Consider the following 21,083-nt stretch of genomic DNA (forward strand, 5'->3'; position numbering starts at 1 on the left):
TTACACACATTTAATTATTTTTGCCTGCTCTTTCTCTTGGATTTTGCAGACTTCTAGGTGTTCCCTATTCGGAGCTATAGCTCTCTGTTGCGGAGAAAAATGGGCACGCTTTGGCCATGGTGAGAAACCAATAGCAGCATTGTTGATCAAGGTTTCTACGATTGTTAAATATCCCCTTTTAAACAAAACACATTTCACAAAACTCAATCCAGCTATACTAATCATAAACAACAGGGATGTTTGCAGAATCTAATTAGAAAGATCATCATTAGCACAATGATGTTATCTTCTGTTTTCAGGAATGGGTCTTTTGGTCTCAGTTGTAATAAGCGGCGTACGAAGAACGGACCCCTAACTCAGTTAGCTGGATTTGATCGTTGATGATTTGTCATGGTCTTGGATTGTCTGGTTCTTCAAAGCTCATCCTGGACTTGCTGTCAAAGCAACAGTTACGTAAGATTAAACCTGCTCGGGTGCAAGCTTATTTTATGTGAACAAGATTTGATTGCGGCTTTACAAGCAGAGGTGATACAGGAAGTCTGTCCGTTTTTACGACAACAACTTCTTGCAGAACATACAAAAATTATTAACAGAATTTAATATTAATCGCACGTTGCGTGATAGAAATAATTATCACAGCGAGACAGGCTACTATACTTTGAGTTTTCTCGTGAGGGTGTCATTTCCATTCTCTATTGCATCCTCTCTTGTTGCTCTCATTATGCTCTGTTGCACTCTGTTGAGCAGGCATGACCTGTAAAAGTGAAAAAAGGGTCCATGTCAGTGGTGAAAAACAAAGCTTTTCCCATTTACACTTGACACAGACTTCAGTTTTGACTGTGAAATGCAGTGGCATTACTTGAACTTGAATCCAAATGTGTTGACCTGATGGAGACCCTGCCATGCAAAGTCACGCAAAACATTTGGCTCGATTCCAGGCTTTGGCAAGAGTATTTAGCTCTAAACTGGTCAATATATACACATCTGACCAAAGACCAGGGGGGTATTCGTCGTAGCTCGCTAAGCAGTTTAGCGAGCTAACTTTCAGGCTAAGATAAAACACGCCCCTCTTTTTGGTTCGTGGAAGCAAGTTTAGATAAATCACCATAGTAACATATCAATTAGCACTAACCTGCTCGAGAGCAGGCTAACGTAAGTGTAGCTGGATAAGCTTGCCACACCCCCGGAAAATAATTGGCAGCTCCCTTTTTGAGAGACCCAGCTGACCAAGGAGATATAGTTCGATTAACTTTCCATACCAATAGAGTTCTTCACGATCGCCAATCCTTTATTTCACACGGATTAGTTCTTGTTTGAGCGATATCAATTCAGCCGACAAGGACTCATTTATTTGCAAGACCTTCTCGGGCCGTAGGCCTACATTGCAAATATCACAAGCCGCAGCAAGCTATGCTTTATGAGCTTATGCTGCTGTGTGAATATGTAACATTATGTTTTAAGAAATGTCTAATCCGTTGTGCCTGTGCTTTATTTGTTTCACTGTGGGAGAGTGGGAAACGTCATATCGATTCCTTTTTATGTCTTGACGTGAAGAAGTTGACAATAAAGCTACTTGAAACTTTTACTGTGCTTTAGACTCTCTGCATAGCCTTGAGGTTTTTCGCGTCAGGTAGGCTACATTTTTATACAGTATAGGCGATGCAGAAAACATTGGCAAAGCCGCAGCATGCGTTGCTGTAAGAAAAGTGTAGGCCTACTTGGCGCTTAACCAGCTGGCATGTCCCAGTCAATGAAATCAAAGACGGATTTACACATAGGCCTACATGCATATACATATAGGGTGATATCAGGTAAAATGGGCCATCATCTGTGTCCCTCACAAACACACCTACACATGTGTTGGAGTTTGTGTGAGTGTGTGTGTGTGTGTCACACCATGACAGTTAGTATGGCGAACGAGAAGGAAGCGAGAGGAGAGGAGAGAGGGAGAAGGAAAGGGAGAGAAAAGAGAGGATGGACCAGAGAGGAAAAGATACAAAGATAAAACAGGGATGGAAAGGAAGGCCAAACAATTACAATCTGTGGAAAGAGGAGAGGATGAAGGGGGCCTTAGATGAATACATGGAGGGAGAGAAGAAAGGAATTACAGTGAGTGTGCACCTCTTATTAAGAGTATGGGGTGTGCCGCGATCCACACTGCAAAGACGCATCAGTGGAAAGGTGACTGGCAGTGAACATGTGTCAGGGCGGAAGCCCTACCTTCCACAGGAGGAGGAAAGGGAGCTTGCTGCCACCCTCAACACATTGGCGCAGAGGGGGTTTCCCTTCACAAAACGTGATGTCCAGCAAGTGGCCTTTGATTTTGCAGCCAAGAACACCATATATGGTTTCTCCAAGACAGCAGGGAGGGCTGGATATTACTGGTTTAAGAACTTTCTAAAGCACAACCAAGAGCTTGGGATGCACAAGCCAGAGGTCCTGTCTGCAGCACGGGCTGCTGGACTCAACAAAGAGGTGGTTAGCCAGTGGTTTAACCAGTATGAGAGCCTTTTGGTCGAGCTGGGTATTGAGGGCCCACCGTCACATATATATGAAACTGTGACGAGTCTGGGCTTCAGGATCATAAAAAAAAAAAAAAAAAAATGGCACATATGAATATGTTTGTTTAATGCAGTTCAAATGTTATGTGCCTGTATAAGCAACTGTGTTTTAAAATTAAAATTGATGATAAATTACAATATCCCTTTGCAGTTTCACTGGCCCATTTTACCTGAACAGCTGGTCCATTTTACCTGAAACTGCTCGTGCAAAAAAAGTTGGCACAGCTGATGTTTCAAGAACTGTAGGGCCTAAATAATTATATTTTATTACATCATTTCAACAAAAAAATCAAAAACAGTCATAAGTAATCATAAAAACACATGGAAAAGGTATAGCCTATGGTATTGTATTGTTGTCCCAAAGATTTACCAAAAAGTGGCCCATTTTACCTGATATCACCCTACATATATCCTCATAAGTGTCTATGAATTCGTATCAATTAGATACTCTTTGGCCTTGTTTTTATACTTATTCTGAAAGAGTTGATATCATTATTTTCGCTAGCAAGATCTCAATCGATGATTAATTTCCATTAAGCCTACTGCCAGCAGGCACACAGAAATGTGATCTGATTGATTGGGGTAATAAGGCACTAAAGATGAGCCTATACATTTTACCAAAATACGCATTTAGTTTATCGGCAATTTTTTTTGCCAAGATGCCTGTCTTGCTCTGGCAGCGGTGGCGGTGTTTGACTTAGCCATGATAATATGCTTATTGTCTTCGTGGAGACTCATTTTAATAGTTTGCTCAGATGGCGAGAATATCACCGCTCTAACTTTCGTCTTTTCCGCCATCATACCGTTAGAAAATCACGGTTTTGGTGATCGACCTTTCCTGCCTTTTGAAGTAGTACGTGCTCGTGCACTTGCCCTGATAAGTTTAGCCTGATTGAAATTAACCACATGATTTGGATGCGGATCAGCCGTCGACGAACCGATATTTGGGGTTCTCAATTAGCTCGCTAATGTTAACGGGCTAAAGGGACAAATGATTAACTTAGCTTCAACCCTTACGACGAACGGGCCCCAGCTCGACCTTTGCCTGTAAACAGTGATTCTGACTGTCAGAGAACTTTAAATAGGCTGACCGAGTGAAACTAGCCTGGCTAACGTAGGTCGCTTTATCAGGCAAATGACAAATGAAATAGGCTTGTTTTGAAAGATATATATATTGGCTATCTCAGCAGGCTCTTGTCTACAAAAAGCAGCCCTTCCAGACGTTTTAGGAGATGAACTGAGTGAAAGACTATTGTTTACACACTGCCAGTGAGCGAGCCGAGTCTGTCTATGAGGCTATGTCAAATCAATGTACCCCCGGGACGCAGTCTCAGTCCACTAGCAAGTTTTCAACAAATCACAAGAATAATCAGAGCATCTGGCTAAAAGCACAATTCCCACATGTCCTACAGGCTGCCCTACTTTACATTTTTGGTGTCGACCGAACCGTAAAATGGTGAACTTATGAACATGACCCAACCAAAACATGGATGCCTCTGTTACGTCCCAACTAGTGATGTTACGCTCGATAACGTGCTCACGGAGCGGTATCGACCTTTCGAAACAATTGATACCGATACAAACGTGTCGAGCGTGGCTTCAAATGGGCAAAAACAGCGTTATCAGAGTCGAAGTGTCGAAGTGACGTCCGAAGCATCGAGCAGCTGAGACAAACAGCGTTTTATTCAAACGCTTAAAAGACATCAGAAATCACTAATATTCGTAGGTTATAGAGAGGAGACATAGGCCTATTTACGGACGCTATATAATACATTCATTGACAGAGCAAGAGATACAGATGGATTGCCAGAACTAGATAGACAGAGATAGATACAGATATGAGATCGTACACAAGCACTCAGTTGAGCACTTTGTGTAATTAATGTCATAAGAACCCAGACAATACGATCAAAATACGCGTAACACAACATTTTGTGTATTCTGAACAAATGTAGTGAGCACTACATTACAGCCATTCACACCATAATAAATGGAAGCTAAGAAAATAAAAGATTTGAGTGAGATTCGATCCCACGAGCAAAAACAAATGTGTTATAATAACCCGTTGCAATACACCGCGAGCTACTGAGGCCATTGAAAATTCCGTTCACTTATTTATTAAGTACGTTGGCCTTCAGGCAATATGTTATTTTGGTTCTTCTGAATCAACTAGTTACTGTAGACACTACCCGAATGTAGGCTTCTCATCACGTATTAGTAGTTGTCTCTAGGCAATAGCCATATTAACCACAATTTTACAGACTCTTAATAACACCACATATCTTTTGGGGTTATTGGTTTGGGGTTTATCCAAAACAGCTGGTTACCTGTTCGGGTTACCTTGCCATGATTATCAGAAGAAGGATCATGTCTGTGGCCACGTTTCTATATCATGCAGCGATGATCACAGTATTACTATTAGACAACTCCAAATACGTGATGAGTAGCCTACATTCGGGTAGTGTCTACGGTAACTAGTTGATATAGTGCACCCATTATGAAGATAAAAACTAATTTGTTTTATCTCTAAATATTATAGGGTGTTACTAATTTATTTTAGGCAAATCCATTTCTGAAGGTTTGCTAAAGTTTAGATTATCCCCCAAAACTATACACATATCCAAACCTGTTTTTATAATATAATTCGAACCCAACATTATTGCTTAACAGTGAAAATACAGGTTAAGATTAATATTATAGCCGTTAAACAATACCAGTTTAAAGTAAAAGCTCAATGATCAAAATGATTTTACAACAGATAAAATCAAATGTTTTTATTTCATTTCAAATGCACATTGTGCTTGTTCAGAATTTACAAGATACATGCATACAGTTCCATTTTAAATAATCATTTGAGTAACACAATGATAATGATAATTGATCATTAACATTAGGTAATTCTACATAATTTGACAGTTATCTTTTAACACGCATGAAATACAATTCTCAGGCTGAACACTGAGTTTAGAAAGAGGACTCTATATGTTGCACATCATCATCCCACATCATACCACAACACCAAAGCAGCTCTGGCATGGCTCAAGTCATATTTGAAGCTCACAAGTGATGTGGAGAAAGTAGCTTGCTTCTATTAGTTAGGCAGGTTTGGTTTTGGTTGGGAAGTCTTGGGAAATAGAATGTCATTGGTATGTTTAGAAGAGGTTTGCTAGTGAAAAAAAAGCTAGCACTTTGAATGTGTGTTTAGTGTTGCTATATGATGAGTTTAGAGTGTGTGTGTGTGTTGGGGGGGTTGGGCTGAGGGGCTAGGGCTCTCCCTCAGAGAGTCCGCTGAGATGGGGGTTGAAGAAGTCTCTCAGAAAGCTTTCCATCGCTCCCCTGGAGGGGCCGCTGTCCTGTCTGGCGGGAAAGGGGGCGAGGCCTGAGACGAGCCCCTGGCTGAGCGCGAAGGATGGTGGGTAGAGGGCGGAGCGGGTCTGGGCGGTGTGGAGACCCTCCATGGCACTGGACAGCCAGATGAGTCTCTTCAGGCTCTGGATGGTCCGTCCACGGTCGTGCATCAGCTGGTGCTCCGTCACGGCCCGACGGCTGGAACACAGGAGACACAACACCTGAACGGTTATTCATGTCACAAGAACAATTTACACCGACACTACATCTAAGGAAAAAGCAAAATAGCAAGAAAGAAAACTGAGATACGTTTGCAGCAAATGTAAGGAGACTACATTTTTCTTTTCATATGGAAAATAAATGTTGCATTTAGACCGTTGCCTTATGCTGGTGCCACATCCTAGCTTTGCTCACATGTAATCCAGGTGTGGATCAATGTGCCGAAGAAAGAGGACATTCCAGGCAAGCGTGCTGTGTCTTCTCCGATGTGAGCCACTCACCTCTCAGTCTCCTGACACTGGCTGATTGTGAAGACAACTAGAACCATTACAGCTAGCATCTGCACAGGCTTGAGAGGTAACACCATCGTCTGCAACAAAACAGTACAATCCTAATTCATAGTAGGTTCAACTGTGGATAGGTCAGTTTCAAGGTTGAACATGACACTGCAGGGAGTCAAAATTAAAACCAAATGTCAGTGAATAATTTTGTTTAGATACACAATAGAAACAAAAATAGTATTTCCACATATCCCTTTTTCTATGCACTGATCTCACTGATACAGTGAACTCTTCTATACTTCTATGAGGACAGTTCTCACATCACAACTGCACTATAAGTACTGTTGCAGTCAATCTGTTCAGTTTTAAACTCTCTTGTGGCCACTTGTTTTTTTGTAAGTCATAATTTAACAGTCAAAGCTTCAATGTTACTTTTGCTAGTGCTCCAACTACTTTGGGAACCACAGCAGACACCTAAACATGTTTATAAACATGCTAAGACAAGTTAAGTTTTCATCAACTACCTCCTGGATTAAGGAGGACTTAAAATAAATTGTACAAAATAACAAATAAAAAGTCATTACCAATCACTTTTTCTTCCACGCTGCCTTTGTCAGGAGTTCAGAGTAGTTCGAGGTACGTTCTGTCAGACAGGCAGGGTGCAGTCAGTCTCCAGCTTCAGTCACTCTTCAACCAGTGTGAAGTTATAGGGCTGTTATATAGCCTGCCCCTTCTGACACACACACCTACTCACAGCCCTTCCCCCTCCCCATTCTTACAGAATTAATGAATGTGGCCACAAATCAGTTTGATATGATAAAGTTGGACCTCATCTGTAAAGCAACCCTAAAGTAAAGCAGTTTTCTCCTGTGAGCTTAGAATACCAGGTCCAGTAAGTGGTAGAAAACAATTGGGGGACTTTTATTGCCCACTTTTGATATTAAACTGTTTTAGAAACAGTTTATTGGTTTATTGCGATACCCTTTAGCCCTATAAGGGCTAATCTTCCAGAGTTCGAACAAATAACAAATACACACATACAGACATATATGCAGATTACAGATCAAAAAAACCTAGTCATACATAATCATCACATAAAATATACAGTTACAAAATTCCCACAACTATTAATCTAGCTTGCGAACAAATGGTGAATTGACTTTTTGAAGTTTGCAAGACTGGACAGAGATCAGATGTTTGGTGGTAGGGTGTTCCAAAGATTGATGGCACGGTAGAGCAAGGTTCTCTTTTTGAAGTTTGCAAGACTGGACCGAGATCAGATGTTTGGTGGTAGGGTGTTCCAAAGATTGATGGCACAGTAGAGAAAGGTCCTCTTTTTGGAGTTTGCTTTTGGCTTACGTATTTTGAAACTGTAGGAATTGGATAATCTAGTTGAATATGTGAGGGTTGAATTGATGGGAACGATGGAACTATAAATGTTTTGGGGCTCATGACTGACAAGTATTCTAACGAACATATTCAACGTACTGATTGTGACTCTATCTCTCACCATGGGCCAACCCAGATCTAGGTGCATTTGGTCAAAAGGCGCGTCTAGTGAGCATTTCAACAACAATCTGCTGGCTCTGTTCTGTACTACTCGGAGCTTACCAGTGTTTGACTCAGACATGTTAGCTAGAGCTGGCAAACAGTACTGTGCTACTTATAAGACAAGTGCACACACGACAACCTTACAGACTTCATAAGACATGGCCCATGCGTACCTTCTCACAAGGGTGATGTTCCTTGATTGTTTAGCAACAATATGATTGACATGCAAATTCCATGTAAGTGACTGGTCCATGTGGTTGTCATTGTCAGATTTAAGCAGAAATGAAAGTACCGAAGAGTACATTGACTAAGCTGGAGTTACTAACAATTAACATTATACATTTACACACATTGCATGTTAATACCATTTTTGCCGCCGTCGGTGCCACAACAGGACCAAACAGCAAGCCGAGAGAGTGGTTGAAGGGATACATTTGTCATACACACACACACCTCCTGTCTGTAGTTAAGATGCCTGACCCCTGGAGTTATTCACCAGGTTTGTAACTCCACAGCCCCTAATGAAGCCATCCACCCAGCCTGACATTAGCACACCGCTGAAAGAATCACCATTGGAAACAAAGTCGTCTTGACAACACCTCATAAGGAAGGTTTCCCTCTGTGAAAAATGCAGGCTGTCACTGAAGCTGGTGGATGTGTGGGGGAGAGGGAGGGCGTTACCGTTATGACATGAAAAAAGACACGAGAAGAGGATGAGGGAAAGATGTCTGTAAAGAAGTAAGAGAGTGATTGTTAGGGAGGTTATCTGAAGAAGGCAGGCCGGAAGGAGTCACAACAAAGTAAAGGAGTTTGATTCTTTGGTTTATTAGTCGAGCGTGCGGATCAAACAATCAGTTCAAGACAAACTGATGGCATGAGTGAAACTCTGTCTCTCAGCCATGCTTAAAAACATGAGTTGGACAGCACAGATATAGAATGCACAGAATTGCTTCCTTAACGGGTTTTCAGTGGTCAGTACACTGATACACTAGAGTATTCAGCAGCTGAGGTTGTAGTTAATTACGTTGAAGTCCCAGTTCATACATGATAACTGTATGAACTAACTGTCTGGGGTGTGTGCTATATTCTGCTCAGAAAGGACCTTGCAGGACCTCTTGACCTTACAGATACTTAGGCTGTACATTTACACAGAAAATCTGCCTTACAGTGATGGAGAAAGAGAAAGTGAGAAAGAAAGAGAGAGTTACAGAAAGAGAGAGTGCGCGGGCAGAGCATTGGCGCAAGGTTGAGTGTTATCATTGCCTTTTCTCTCCTCTGAAGGCCCCTGACTGGCAATCAGCTAAATAAAGAATGGTGACTGCACCAGTGCTGCCATCATCACCAGGGACAACCCAGAGCAAGAGAGAAGGATCCTTACTTCCTGATGACTGACTCTAAGACAAAACTTCCTATGTTCGACAAACACACGATCCTGATGACTGACACTAAGACTACACTTCCCATGCTTCACATTTGACTGGCTAAACCTTGCAGAGTCCTGTTTATTCTCACAGTCTGATGCTACATTTCTACCAAATTACTTTGACTCACATCTAGAATGAAGGTATAGAAAGAACCACTTATAAATGAAAGCTTGCTGCTGCAATAATACAAAATGTTGCCACCTTGTGGTAAAACATTTTACATACATGAATGGAGCTCTGTAGTCTGAACATCCAACTGATAAAATAAACAGTGGTGCTGTCAGTTTAACGCGTTATTAACGGCGTTAACGCAAACCCAAATTAACGGCGTCAATGTTGTTGTAAATTGTTATCGCGCGATTAACGCTCTTTTTGGCCTAGGAAACTTTGTAGTTTTTTTCACATGCTGTTGCAACAACTGCCGACGTTAGAAAAACTACAACACCACACCGGATTTAGCTAGACCGGAAAACAACAAAACAACAGGCACGCCACACACACTTGTTTAGCTTGCAGCCGGTACGTTTTGAGTGGATGGCGAGCGCGAGACGCCGAAATGGATGCCAATAAGATTCTGAATGTAAAGTTTACTTTAAAAAGTTGCCAAATGTATCCATTGACAAGACCAAAGGGATCTGTGTGTTTTGTCGTTGTAAACTGAGCAATCATTGCAGCACGTCCAGTCTGAAATACCACTTGATGGCCAGCACACAGCTGATGTGATTCATGCAAATTCTCCGCCCCCTCGTCAAAGCCAGGCGATTGCAATGTTGTTTTCAATAAAAAAAATATTTGCACGAAGCAATCCGAACCACTTTTCAATTTTGATAAGAGCATTAAAATTTGAAAAAAGAACGGGACAAAAAGAAATCAAGGGACATTTAGAATAGATAAAAATGTGCGATTAATTGTGATTAATCGCGAGTTAACTATGACATTAATGCGATTAATCGCAATTAAATATTTTAATCGTTTGACAGCACTAAAACAGACATCTTTTGATTCCTAAAGAGTTTCAGAAGTCCGTTGTGTTTCAATAATGATTAATATTTTAATAACCTGTTCCGTAATTCACTACTTGACTATATTTATCTTACCAGGCACCTCCATGTAGACAAGACAAACATATTCAACATAGATTCCCAAATAAAATTCTACATTTGAATCACCTGCTCAAATTGTTTTGTGAGTCAAAAGAAACAGCCCTGAGCTGACTTGCTGGCCCGATTGTAATATCCAGGGTCTCCACACAGTGGCACTAATAGACAAGCTATCATGCCAAAGATACCACTAAAACCTCAAAGCCATCTCTCCCAATTATCCGTGGCAGTGATTTAATATTTTAAGAGGATTGTTTTGGGTTTAATGAGGATATGAGAAGAGATTGAGACTAAATTAATCAGGTATTTGTTTTTGACCCATTCAGAAGGCCACACTTTTTCTCTGTGGGTGTTCTCAATGTTGGTAACAGGAAATAGGAAAATAATTCTCAAGTCATTGACAGAATCTTCGGAATCGTTCCTAAGGCCTCCTCAGTCTCCCTCTACTGTTCTTCGTTACTGGGGTTAGCACCTTGCCAAGGGTAAAATACAGACAGGTCCATGACTGTGACCACCTAAATAATGTAGATCTAGGCATTTCTGATGCTTGATTCTCTGCTGTACTTTCAAGATGTTCTATTTATATGTCACTTTGGGTAAAACCGTCTGCTTGCAAATAAATTGTACATGTAAATGTGTAATGCTTCACATTAGGCTGGCGTGATCATCCTGTCTCTACTTTACTCGTCACAGTCTGAAAACAGCACAGCTCTGAAACATGGCTGACACAGAGCAGGTGTGTTAGTGTTTACAGTATTACATGGCAGCATCTCTCTCTCTCCCTCCTCTACACTCTGACACCTGTGTAACCTTTCTCCCTGGCACCGCTCATGACTCACCTGATGAATAACACAGTGTGAAAAAGCTGCTCTGCTCTCTAGCCCTGCTTCTGCCTGCTACACAGCGCCTGCCATCTCTCTGTGTGTGTATGTGTGCGTTTGTGTAGGAGGAAGTATTTGCATTTGTGTGTGTGCACTGTCTGCATGTGTGTAAGAGTGTGTAGGCTGATATTCTGGTGTGTGTGTGTATGTGTGAGAAGGAGGCTGTGGGGGGCGTTTGAAGCGAGCGCGTCAGTGACTAATTGGGACATGAAAAGGTGGGGTGAGAGGGAGGAGGGAGAAAGAGAGACAAGTCGACATGTAAACAATAAGGAGCACCAAAGTGTTTTCTGTATGTACGCCTGGAGGCATGTCAGCTCTACACTCCCTTTTAGGTCTGTTCTCTCTCTGTCTTTCTCTCTGTCTGTCTCTCTTTCTGTCTCTCTTTCTGTCTCTATCTTTGTCTGTCTGTCTGTCTCTCTTTCTCTCTCTCTGTCTGTCTCTCTATCGCTCTCTCTCTCTCTGTCTCTCTCTCAAAACAAAAATAACTCAAGTGAATCGTACACATTGAAATGGACAATACATATAATAAATACAAGGCTAAATATTAAGGCTGGTTACAGTACACAGGTTTTCCCTCATTTCACTCTAAGAAATCGTGCAGATAGGGGGGTTGTGTGTCCCTCCCCTAAGAGTACTTTCATCTTTTCATCATCGGACAGTGTGGTGAACGATGGTATAAGGGTGTCAAATGTATTAAAGAAATGCTGTCTGGTATGTCTGTATTGTTGGCAGTGTAGTAGAAAGTGCTTCTCTGTCTCTACCTCACTTGTCGTACAGTGGCCACATACTCTGGATTATTTTGGTAACCAGGTTTTTTTCTGTCAGCCTATTTCAATGGCCAGACTGTGGTCACTGATCCTGTACTTGGTCAGGATCTGTCTCTGTTTTGTATCTTTGACAGTATAAAGATATTTGTCCAATTCATAATTTCTGTTTAGGTCCCGATAGCAATTTAGTTTGTTTTGTTTTTTGGTTTGGTTGTTCCAATGTTCCAGATCTGCCTTTTTGGTTGGTTGGACAATTTGGTTTACTCTGAGTTGTGATTGTAAAGTAGTGCGGATCTGTCAGGTGTTACTTGGTTAGTTAGTCTCATGACCAGCTGACTGAAATTACTTTTTTGGGGGGTTCAGTTCTTGGGTTTGCAGTGCTTCAAATTGCAGTGTATCTTGGGAACTTGATTTGAGATGCATCCAGAATTTTAGTGTTCATTTCTTGATATTTATAATTAATGGATATTGGCCTAATTCTGCTCTGCATGCGTTGGTGGGTGTTTCCCTTTGTATGTTCAATATAATTTTACAGAATTCAGCATGCAGGGCTTTATTGGATGCTTGTCCCATCTAGTGTAGTCATGCTGACTGAGTGGACCCCATACCTCACTTCCATATAGCGCTATTGGTGCTATTATGCTATCAAATATTTTAGTCAAGATTCTGATTGGTATGTCTATTATATGGAATTTTTTTCTAATTGCAAAATAGGCTTCTCCTTCAGCGCATTCACCACCAGTCCACATTTTCCAGAGGCACTGATTTTGATCCCCAGGTAATCATATAACAGGGGTGCTCTAGTGTGGTGTGGAGTGAAAATATGTCTGTTGTCTTGAGATCTGGGCTTTTTCTGGAAGATCGTGACTTTAGAGCAGTGGTTGTCAACCCTGTCCTCAGGGACCCCCTGTCCTGCATGTTTTAGATGTTTCCCTCCTCCAACACACCCGATTCAAATAAAAGGGTCGTTATCTAGCTCTGTAGAAGCCTGGTAACGAACATGCATTTGAGTCAGGTGTGTTGGAGCAGGGAAACATCTAAATCCCTGAGGACAGGGTTGAGAACCACTGCTCTAGCAGATCCAGATGCTGCTGTAAACCATGTTTTGTGGGTGACAACAGCACTAGGTCATCTGCATAGAGCAGGTATTTTACTTCCCTGTTGTTTAGGTTGAGGCCAGGGGCTGTAGATTGTTCCAACAATACTGCTAGCTCATCAATGTAGACATTGAAGAGAGTTGGAGATAAGTTGCATCCCTTATCTCCCTTATGCTAACAAGAGCGTATAGCGTCCTGCTGAAGTGAACATCGAGACCGCCGCATTGACTGCAAGTGATCAAGGCTGTAGTATAATATTGAGTTGAGCTTAAACTTAGTCTATTGGGTAGAGCTGAAGGGTCAGCAGTTAGATAAACAGTTTAAACTGGTCAAAGAGTAGCTAGCCAGTGAGTCATTTTTGGTTTCAGGGTACTCAGGGTATTCTTTGGTTTGAGAGTAATCGGGGGCGTTGTATCTGGGCATTAGCGTATTTAAGGCGACTAGCACTACAGAGGCAGCCTCATCCGGCAGCCTCGGCGCACAAAGACTCAGTCGAACAAAGACAGGGAGTCTACCTGCGGAGTCCACCGAGGAAGGCCGAGGAGGCGGATCACTCTTCTGATAAGTATCAACCTATTCATATTCATATTATATTCTACCTAGAATGTATTCATAGCTAGCAAGTGTTTCCTTAGCATTCCTGTTCATTACACTACCCATAGACGTAGACTTAGAGATTCATGTTGTTTAATTGTAACTTGTTTAACTACATGCTGTTATGGTTCTTCCCTTTGGCACTTTTTTTTTGGTTGTTCACAATGTGTACTTCTTGTTTTGGCTACCCGCTATGCTTTGGGGCTATCTTGTTGTTATTATCAGTGACCTATGCACTTTGTAAAGCTCTCTCTTGGAAGTCGCTTTGGATAAAAGCGATAAAATGAATACATGTAAATGTAATGTAAATTCCTGGCGAAACACCTTGTCGTTGAGTAAAGAAGTCTGTTCTTTTATTGTTATTTTTTTTTCCTGCACTTATTTTTTCACAGATTGATTTTGTGCCATAAACTTTACCTCCTATACCACTTTGGAGAATGTTATAGTATAATCCTTGCCAGATTGAATCAAAAGCTTTCTTAAAATCAATAAAGCATGCAAAAATCTATTTGTTTGTTTTGTTATATTTGTTGGTTTGGTATATGCTCTCTCTTGTGTTCTCTCTCTCCTGTGTTCTCTCTCTCTCTCTCCTGTGTTCACTCCTGTGTTCTCTCTCACTCCTGTGCAGAGTCGGCTCCAGAAATTCAATGGGTGGGCATTTTTTTTCACAAGGGGGGCGCGCATTTACAAAGCATGTATGAGAGTCAAAATAAGAGCAGACCTGCATATTCTGCAGGAATGTGTATCCATCTTGATATTTAATTTATAGCCAATGACAGTATTAAAAAGGAATATGCTATAGAGGAGATGGGAATAATTGAGTCAGGACAACTTCTTTTTTTTCAGGTTTTCTGAAAACATGTTCATGACATTAACATTTAGTAATTTTTTGAACTATATTTCATTTCATTTTCCATTTTATAGTATTACAACAAGTATCTCTCATAAAAGATTTACATGCAAATCATAGCCAAGCACATACCAACACTGGCCATATCAGATCAAATATTTTTTCAGTGCAACATTTACACAAAAGAGACAATATACGATTTAAAAAAATAAATCAACCAAAGCTGGACTCGTTAGTAGAGTGGAAGGCGACGACTGTCCGAATGGAACCTCTTCAAAATAATGTCTTTCCACTCATTTGTGCACTTGCGAGTGAGATCCCTTTCAAATGCCAGCTTTACCAACTGGGCTTTGCGTACATGAAGCATAGCACGTCTATAATCTGTGAAAACGTTTTTAAGAGTCGAGAACGAGTTCTCGCACATGGCAGTGGAGGAACCAAAAGTTAGCGCGAGTTTGAAAGCAGTCAGTACGCTTGACATGGCCTTCAATGTTTTGTGTTGTGTTTTGAGGATACGTGTAATTGTCCACTTCTCTCCTTGAGTGTCCTTATTCATTTGTGTGACCAAGAACTGTTTTGCGACTGCGTATTCAGCTCCAACGATATTTGAATGTGTCAACTCCATGATGTGCTTGATAGCATCTGTATCAAGAAAGGTATCGCTCTCTGGATCCAGCGTTGCAAGTGCAGTAGCCAACTTCGTGTTACGCTCACTGAAGCGTACTTCCATTTCGCATAACACTACATCGAGTGTATTAAAGAACAGTCTCCTCAGTTCCAATTTGACATTTTTGTCCCCCTGTCCGACGGTCTCTGATACGCAGATTTTCTGTGTACAGAGAAACTTGAGTCTCGTGCTGTGGTCAAGAGGTCAGGCAGCAGGTCTCGGACAATACACATATAGATAGGACAATGTGAACTTTAACCTCTGGAAAGAGCAACATGCAGAAAATAGTACAAACGATGAGTTATGACTGAACCACCTGTGTAGTGTTCTTTCTATGCCTTAAAGTTGTGGAATGTATACCGTTTAAGGACATGTTTTGGTGGGTGCTATATTTGTATGTTACAGCTCATGCATATAAAGTTCATGTGAGAGACATGTTAGTCAGTCATGCCAACCACTTTGCCTGTCGTGGTGACCTGATCCGAGCAGCTCGATTAATAAACAAAGTCAACTCTTTTTCATTGTGGTGCGTTCCTTGGCCCATCCTCTGACAGAATATCAACATAACAGTCTCTTTAACCACATATTGATCCATCTTCTTATTTAATGTTCGTCTTTGTTTAGGTGGTACGGTGTCACTGTTGTGTTGGCAGCAGGCAGTGGTAGTGTTCCACAAGTCGGTGAACGTCTCCTCACATCGTAGTTTGAGAATGCACTCGATTGCACTAGACACAAGGCCTATTCCTGTAAGCAGGTCTGTGTCTTCTCCCTGTCGAAGCTTATTTGGTGGGTCCAGTAATACAAGCCCTTTGTGCATAAAGTGTGCAATAAATACGAAGCTTGGCTTGGTCACCTCCCTCAAAAGCCTGACTGCCTCCATCCTAACCTCTGCTTCATGAGGCCGTGCAGTTTCTCCGTCAGTAGTGAAATAATTTCTTCTAATTAGGAAAGAATTACTGAAACGGTGGCAAGATGGCCTGTCCAGCATTGATCAAGCAAGCGCTTGAGTTGCATACCCTGATATTGAACAGCGATTGTGGGTTTTTTACAGAATTTATAGAGAGCATTACACACGCAAAAAAATCCTTGATTGATTCCTCTGATGACATTGCATGTATTACAACTAAATGTAGCTGGTGGTTAAAACAGTGCACATATGGTATTTCTCGTTCTAGTTTTTCTTGTAAGAGTTTTTGGACTCCACCACGACTTCCAGACATGAGTGAGGCTCCGTCATACACTTGGCTTAAGATCTTGGAGGTTTTCAGGCCAGTTTTTGTTAGCTCTGCTATTATAGTGTCCGTCAGTGTTTTAGCATCTCCTGCATCGGCAGTTGCTATAGTAAGAAGGTGCTCTGTAGCTTCGTTTTCTTCAGTGACATATCAAATTACAATTGATATGTTTTCGCAGCCAGTCGGATCCCGGGTGCCATCAACCTTATATGGTATACCATGAATTGCCTACTTCACCCACTATAGCTTACGTCACCACACCGCTGAGTACACCAATGAGTTCGTTCTGTATGCTGTGACATGTATGTGTAGCATTTCGTGGGATAGACTTCAATATTTCGGCCAATTGCGGGTCCTTCTTAATTGTGTAGTCTAGCAGTGAGAGGAAAAGGCCACTGCCTCCCTCTGACATGTCATCAAAAGCCTTCAGTTTACCTCTAAAGGCAATTGGTTCTCAGACAGAAATGCTATTACATCAATCAGGGAGGAAACATAATACCTGTTTTTTTTTCAGTTGGTCAGCGTTAACGAGTGTTGAGATTTCTTTGCCTTGCTTCTTACGCTTCTCTCGCTCATACCACATTGCCTGGCAGGTGATATGCTCTTTAGAGTTGCCATGTTTTTGAAAACCCTTATCTTTTTCAACTGCATGTTTCCAATCATTGTAGCCCCGGACCATGAAAGCCGAGTCTACTGTTCCCCAAGCAGTATTACCGAAATGGTGGCAAGGAAAGCAGTAAACTGCGTCTGCCTTGACACTGTATTCCAACCAATCTCTGTTATGATAACATCCACTTACAAATGACCGCTTTTCCCCCTGTATACGGGTTGGGTATTGCTGCAACATGACTTGGATTGGATATTTTGTCCCAAGATCATCTGGAGCCTTTTCCAACACTGTTCCATGAACAACAGTAGGGCTAGCTGGCGCTGAGATAGCTACAGCTTCACAGTTAGCAGGTGCCTGTATGCATTTGTCATTCAGCGATGTCTTCGATGGTATTGACACATGATGTGGAACCTCATCTTCTCCCTCTATTGATGGCTTTTTGGCAGAAAGCCACTTTCGGATGTCCATAGTTACTGTCTCAATTTACTGTTGACATTTACAGTATAGGCTAACAAGCCCGATTCACTCTTAATGACAAGCCCGTTCGTGTCAGTTGGTGTCAACGCGCATGATCGCACATTTTAAACCAAGCAGGCTAATAAAAAAGGTATTTTAATAAAGCATTTTATAATAATTATTTTATTTATAAATTTTAAAGTGTCATATCAACTCAGACAGAATTATGACACTTATTTATACTTTAACAAAAACATTTTTGGGGGGGCACGGCATTCCATTTGGGGGGGCATTGCCGACCCTGCTCCTGTGTTCTCTCTCTCCTGTGTTCTCTCTCCTGTGCTCTCTCTCTCTCCTGTGTTCTCTCCTGTGCTCTCTCTCTCCTGTGTTCTCTCCTGTGCTCTCTCTCTCTCCTGTGTTTTCTCCTGTGCTCTCTCTCTCTCTCCTGTGTTCTCTCTCTCTCCTGTGTTCTCTCCTGTGTTCTCTCTCTCCTGTGTTCTCTCTCTCTCCTGTGTTCTCTCCTGTGTTCTCTCTCTCTCCTGTGTTCTCTCTCTCTCCTGTGTTCTCTCCTGTGTTCTCTCTCTCTCCTGTGTTCTCTCTCTCTCCTGTGTTCTCTCCTGTGTTCTCTCTCTCTCCTGTGTTCTCTCCTGTGCTCTCTCTCTCCCCTGTGTTCTCTCTCTCTCCTGTGTTCTCTCTTTCTCCTGTGTTCTCTCCTGTGTTCTCTCTCTCTCCTGTGTTCTCTCCTGTGTTCTCTCTCTCTCCTGTGCTCTCTCCTGTGTTCTCTCTCTCTCCTGTGTTCTCTCATGTGCTCTCTCTCTCCTGTGTTCTCTCCTGTGTTCTCTCTCTCTCCTGTGTTCTCTCCTGTGCTCTCTCTCTCTCCTGTGTTCTCTCCTGTGCTCTCTCTCTCCTGTGTTCTCTCCTGTGCTCTCTCTCTCTCCTGTGTTTTCTCCTGTGCTCTCTCTCTCTCTCCTGTGTTCTCTCTCTCTCTCCTGTGTTCTCTCCTGTGTTCTCTCTCTCCTGTGTTCTCTCTCTCTCCTGTGTTCTCTCCTGTGTTCTCTCTCTCTCCTGTGTTCTCTCTCTCCTGTGTTCTCTCCTGTGTTCTCTCTCTCTCCTGTGTTCTCTCTCTCTCCTGTGTTCTCTCCTGTGTTCTCTCTCTCTCCTGTGTTCTCTCCTGTGCTCTCTCTCTCCCCTGTGTTCTCTCTCTCTCCTGTGTTCTCTCTTTCTCCTGTGTTCTCTCCTGTGTTCTCTCTCTCTCCTGTGTTCTCTCCTGTGTTCTCTCTCTCTCCTGTGCTCTCTCCTGTGTTCTCTCTCTCTCTCCTGTGTTCTCTCATGTGCTCTCTCTCTCCTGTGTTCTCTCCTGTGTTCTCTCTCTCTCCTGTGTTCTCTCCTGTGCTCTCTCTCTCCCCTGTGTTCTCTCTCTCTCCTGTGTTCTCTCTCTCTCCTGTGTTCTCTCCTGTGTTCTCTCTCTCTCCTGTGTTCTCTCCTGTGTTCTCTCTCTCTCCTGTGCTCTCTCTCTCTCCTGTGCTCTCTCCTGTGTTCTCTCTCTCTCTCCTGTGTTCTCTCCTGTGTTCTCTCTCTCCTGTGTTCTCTCTCTCTCCTGTGTTCTCTCCTGTGTTCTCTCTCTCTCCTGTGTTCTCTCTCTCTCCTGTGTTCTCTCCTGTGTTCTCTCTCTCTCCTGTGTTCTCTCTCTCTCTGTGTTCTCTCCTGTGTTCTCTCTCTCTCCTGTGTTCTCTCCTGTGCTCTCTCTCTCCCCTGTGTTCTCTCTCTCTCCTGTGTTCTCTCTTTCTCCTGTGTTCTCTCCTGTGTTCTCTCTCTCTCCTGTGTTCTCTCCTGTGTTCTCTCTCTCTCCTGTGCTCTCTCCTGTGTTCGCTCTCTCTCTCCTGTGTTCTCTCATGTGCTCTCTCTCTCCTGTGTTCTCTCCTGTGTTCTCTCTCTCTCCTGTGTTCTCTCCTGTGCTCTCTCTCTCCCCTGTGTTCTCTCTCTCTCCTGTGTTCTCTCTCTCTCCTGTGTTCTCTCCTGTGTTCTCTCTCTCTCCTGTGTTCTCTCCTGTGTTCTCTCTCTCTCCTGTGCTCTCTCTCTCTCCTGTGCTCTCTCCTGTGTTCTCTCTCTCTCCTGTGTTCTCTCCTGTGCTCTCTCTCTCCTGTGTTCTCTCCTGTGCTCTCTCTCTCTCCTGTGTTCTCTCCTGTGCTCTCTCTCTCTCCTGTGTTCTCTCTCTCTCCTGTGTTCTCTCCTGTGTTCTCTCCTGTGCTCTCTCTCTCTCCTGTGTTCTCTCCTGTGCTCTCTCTCTCTCCTGTGTTCTCTCCTGTGCTCTCTCTCTCTCCTGTGTTCTCTCCTGTGCTCTCTCTCTCTCCTGTGTTCTCTCTCTCTCCTGTGTTCTCTCTCTCTCTCCTGTGTTCTCTCCTGTGTTCTCTCTCTCTCCTGTGTTCTTTCCAGTGTTCTCTCTCTCTCCTGTGTTCTCTCCTGTGTTCTCTCTCTCTCCTGTGTTCTCTCTCTCTCCTGTGTTCTCTCCTGTGTTCTCTCTCTCTCTCCTGTGTTCTCTCCTGTGCTCTCTCTCTCCTGTGTTCTCTCTCTCTCCTGTGTTTTCTCCTGTGTTCTCTCTCTCTCCTGTGCTCTCTCTCTCTCCTGTGTTCTCTCCTGTGCTCTCTCTCTCTCCTGTGCTCTCTCTCTCTCCTGTGCTCTCTCTCTCTCCTGTGTTCTCTCTCTCTCCTGTGCTCTCTCCTGTGTTCTCTCTCTCTCCTGTGCTCTCTCTCTCTCCTGTGTTCTCTCCTGTGTTCTCTCCTGTGTTCTCTCTCTCTCTCCTGTGTTCTCTCCTGTGCTCTCTCTCTCTCCTGTGTTCGCTCTCTCTCCTGTGTTTTCTCCTGTGTTCTCTCTCTCTCCTGTGCTCTCTCTCTCCTGTGTTTTCTCCTGTGCTCTCTCTCTCTCCTGTGCTCTCTCTCTCCTGTGTTCTCTCTCTCTCCTGTGCTCTCTCCTGTGTTCTCTCTCTCTCCTGTGCTCTCTCTCTCTCCTGTGCTCTCTCTCTCTCCTGTGTTCTCTCCTGTGTTCTCTCTCTCTCCTGTGTTCTCTCCTGTGTTCTCTCTCTCTCCTGTGTTCTCTCCTGTGTTCTCTCCTGTGTTCTCTCCTGTGTTCTCTCTCTCTCCTGTGTTCTCTCCTGTGTTCTCTCTCTCTCCTGTGTTCTCTCTCTCTCCTGTGTTCTCTCTCACTCTACCGCTCTCTGCCTACTTCTATTCTCTTTCCATCTCTCTGTCCTCCATCTCTCTGTCGTCCATTTCTCACCATCTCCCTCTTTGTCTTATCTCATTCTCTCTTTTTTCCTTAATTTATTCTTCTCAACTCTCCCACATTTGCCCCATTATCCTTTGTACATAATGTGTGTGTATGTGTTTGTGTGTGTGAAGGTCACCTTGGTGTCTCGTGTCTCGATCACTGTACAGAGGGAACACGGGGG

General features: G+C 42.8%; 1 protein-coding gene and 1 pseudogene across 1 annotated transcript; both read right to left on the bottom strand.

Moving 5' to 3' along the window:
* Positions 1–5,824: 5,824 nt before the first annotated feature.
* pth4 (parathyroid hormone 4) lies at positions 5,825–6,495 on the bottom strand. The gene is made up of 2 exons (XM_084706332.1): positions 6,410–6,495; positions 5,825–6,107 (listed from the first exon to the last, which is right to left on the bottom strand). The coding sequence occupies exons 1-2, from the start codon at positions 6,493–6,495 to the stop codon at positions 5,825–5,827; spliced, it is 369 nt and encodes a 122-aa protein (XP_084562458.1).
* An 8,410-nt stretch (positions 6,496–14,905) lies between these two features.
* On the bottom strand, positions 14,906–17,650 carry LOC146274049 (uncharacterized; annotated as a pseudogene).
* Between the last annotated feature and the right edge of the window lie 3,433 nt (positions 17,651–21,083).

The sequence above is a fragment of the Hypomesus nipponensis genome, chromosome 9 (genome assembly GCF_054491055.1).
Source record: "Hypomesus nipponensis isolate SF chromosome 9, ASM5449105v1, whole genome shotgun sequence".
NCBI lineage: Eukaryota > Metazoa > Chordata > Actinopteri > Osmeriformes > Osmeridae > Hypomesus > Hypomesus nipponensis.

Bases quoted from the DNA above. Each gene is read 5' to 3' on its own strand.
- pth4 (XM_084706332.1), bottom strand. From the start codon at position 6,495: ATGGTGTTACCTCTCAAGCCTGTGCAGATGCTAGCTGTAATGGTTCTA. The intron at 6,108-6,409 runs GTGAGTGGCTCA...CCTGTGTTCCAG, and splicing joins CAGTGTCAGGAGACTGAGAG to CCGTCGGGCCGTGACGGAGC.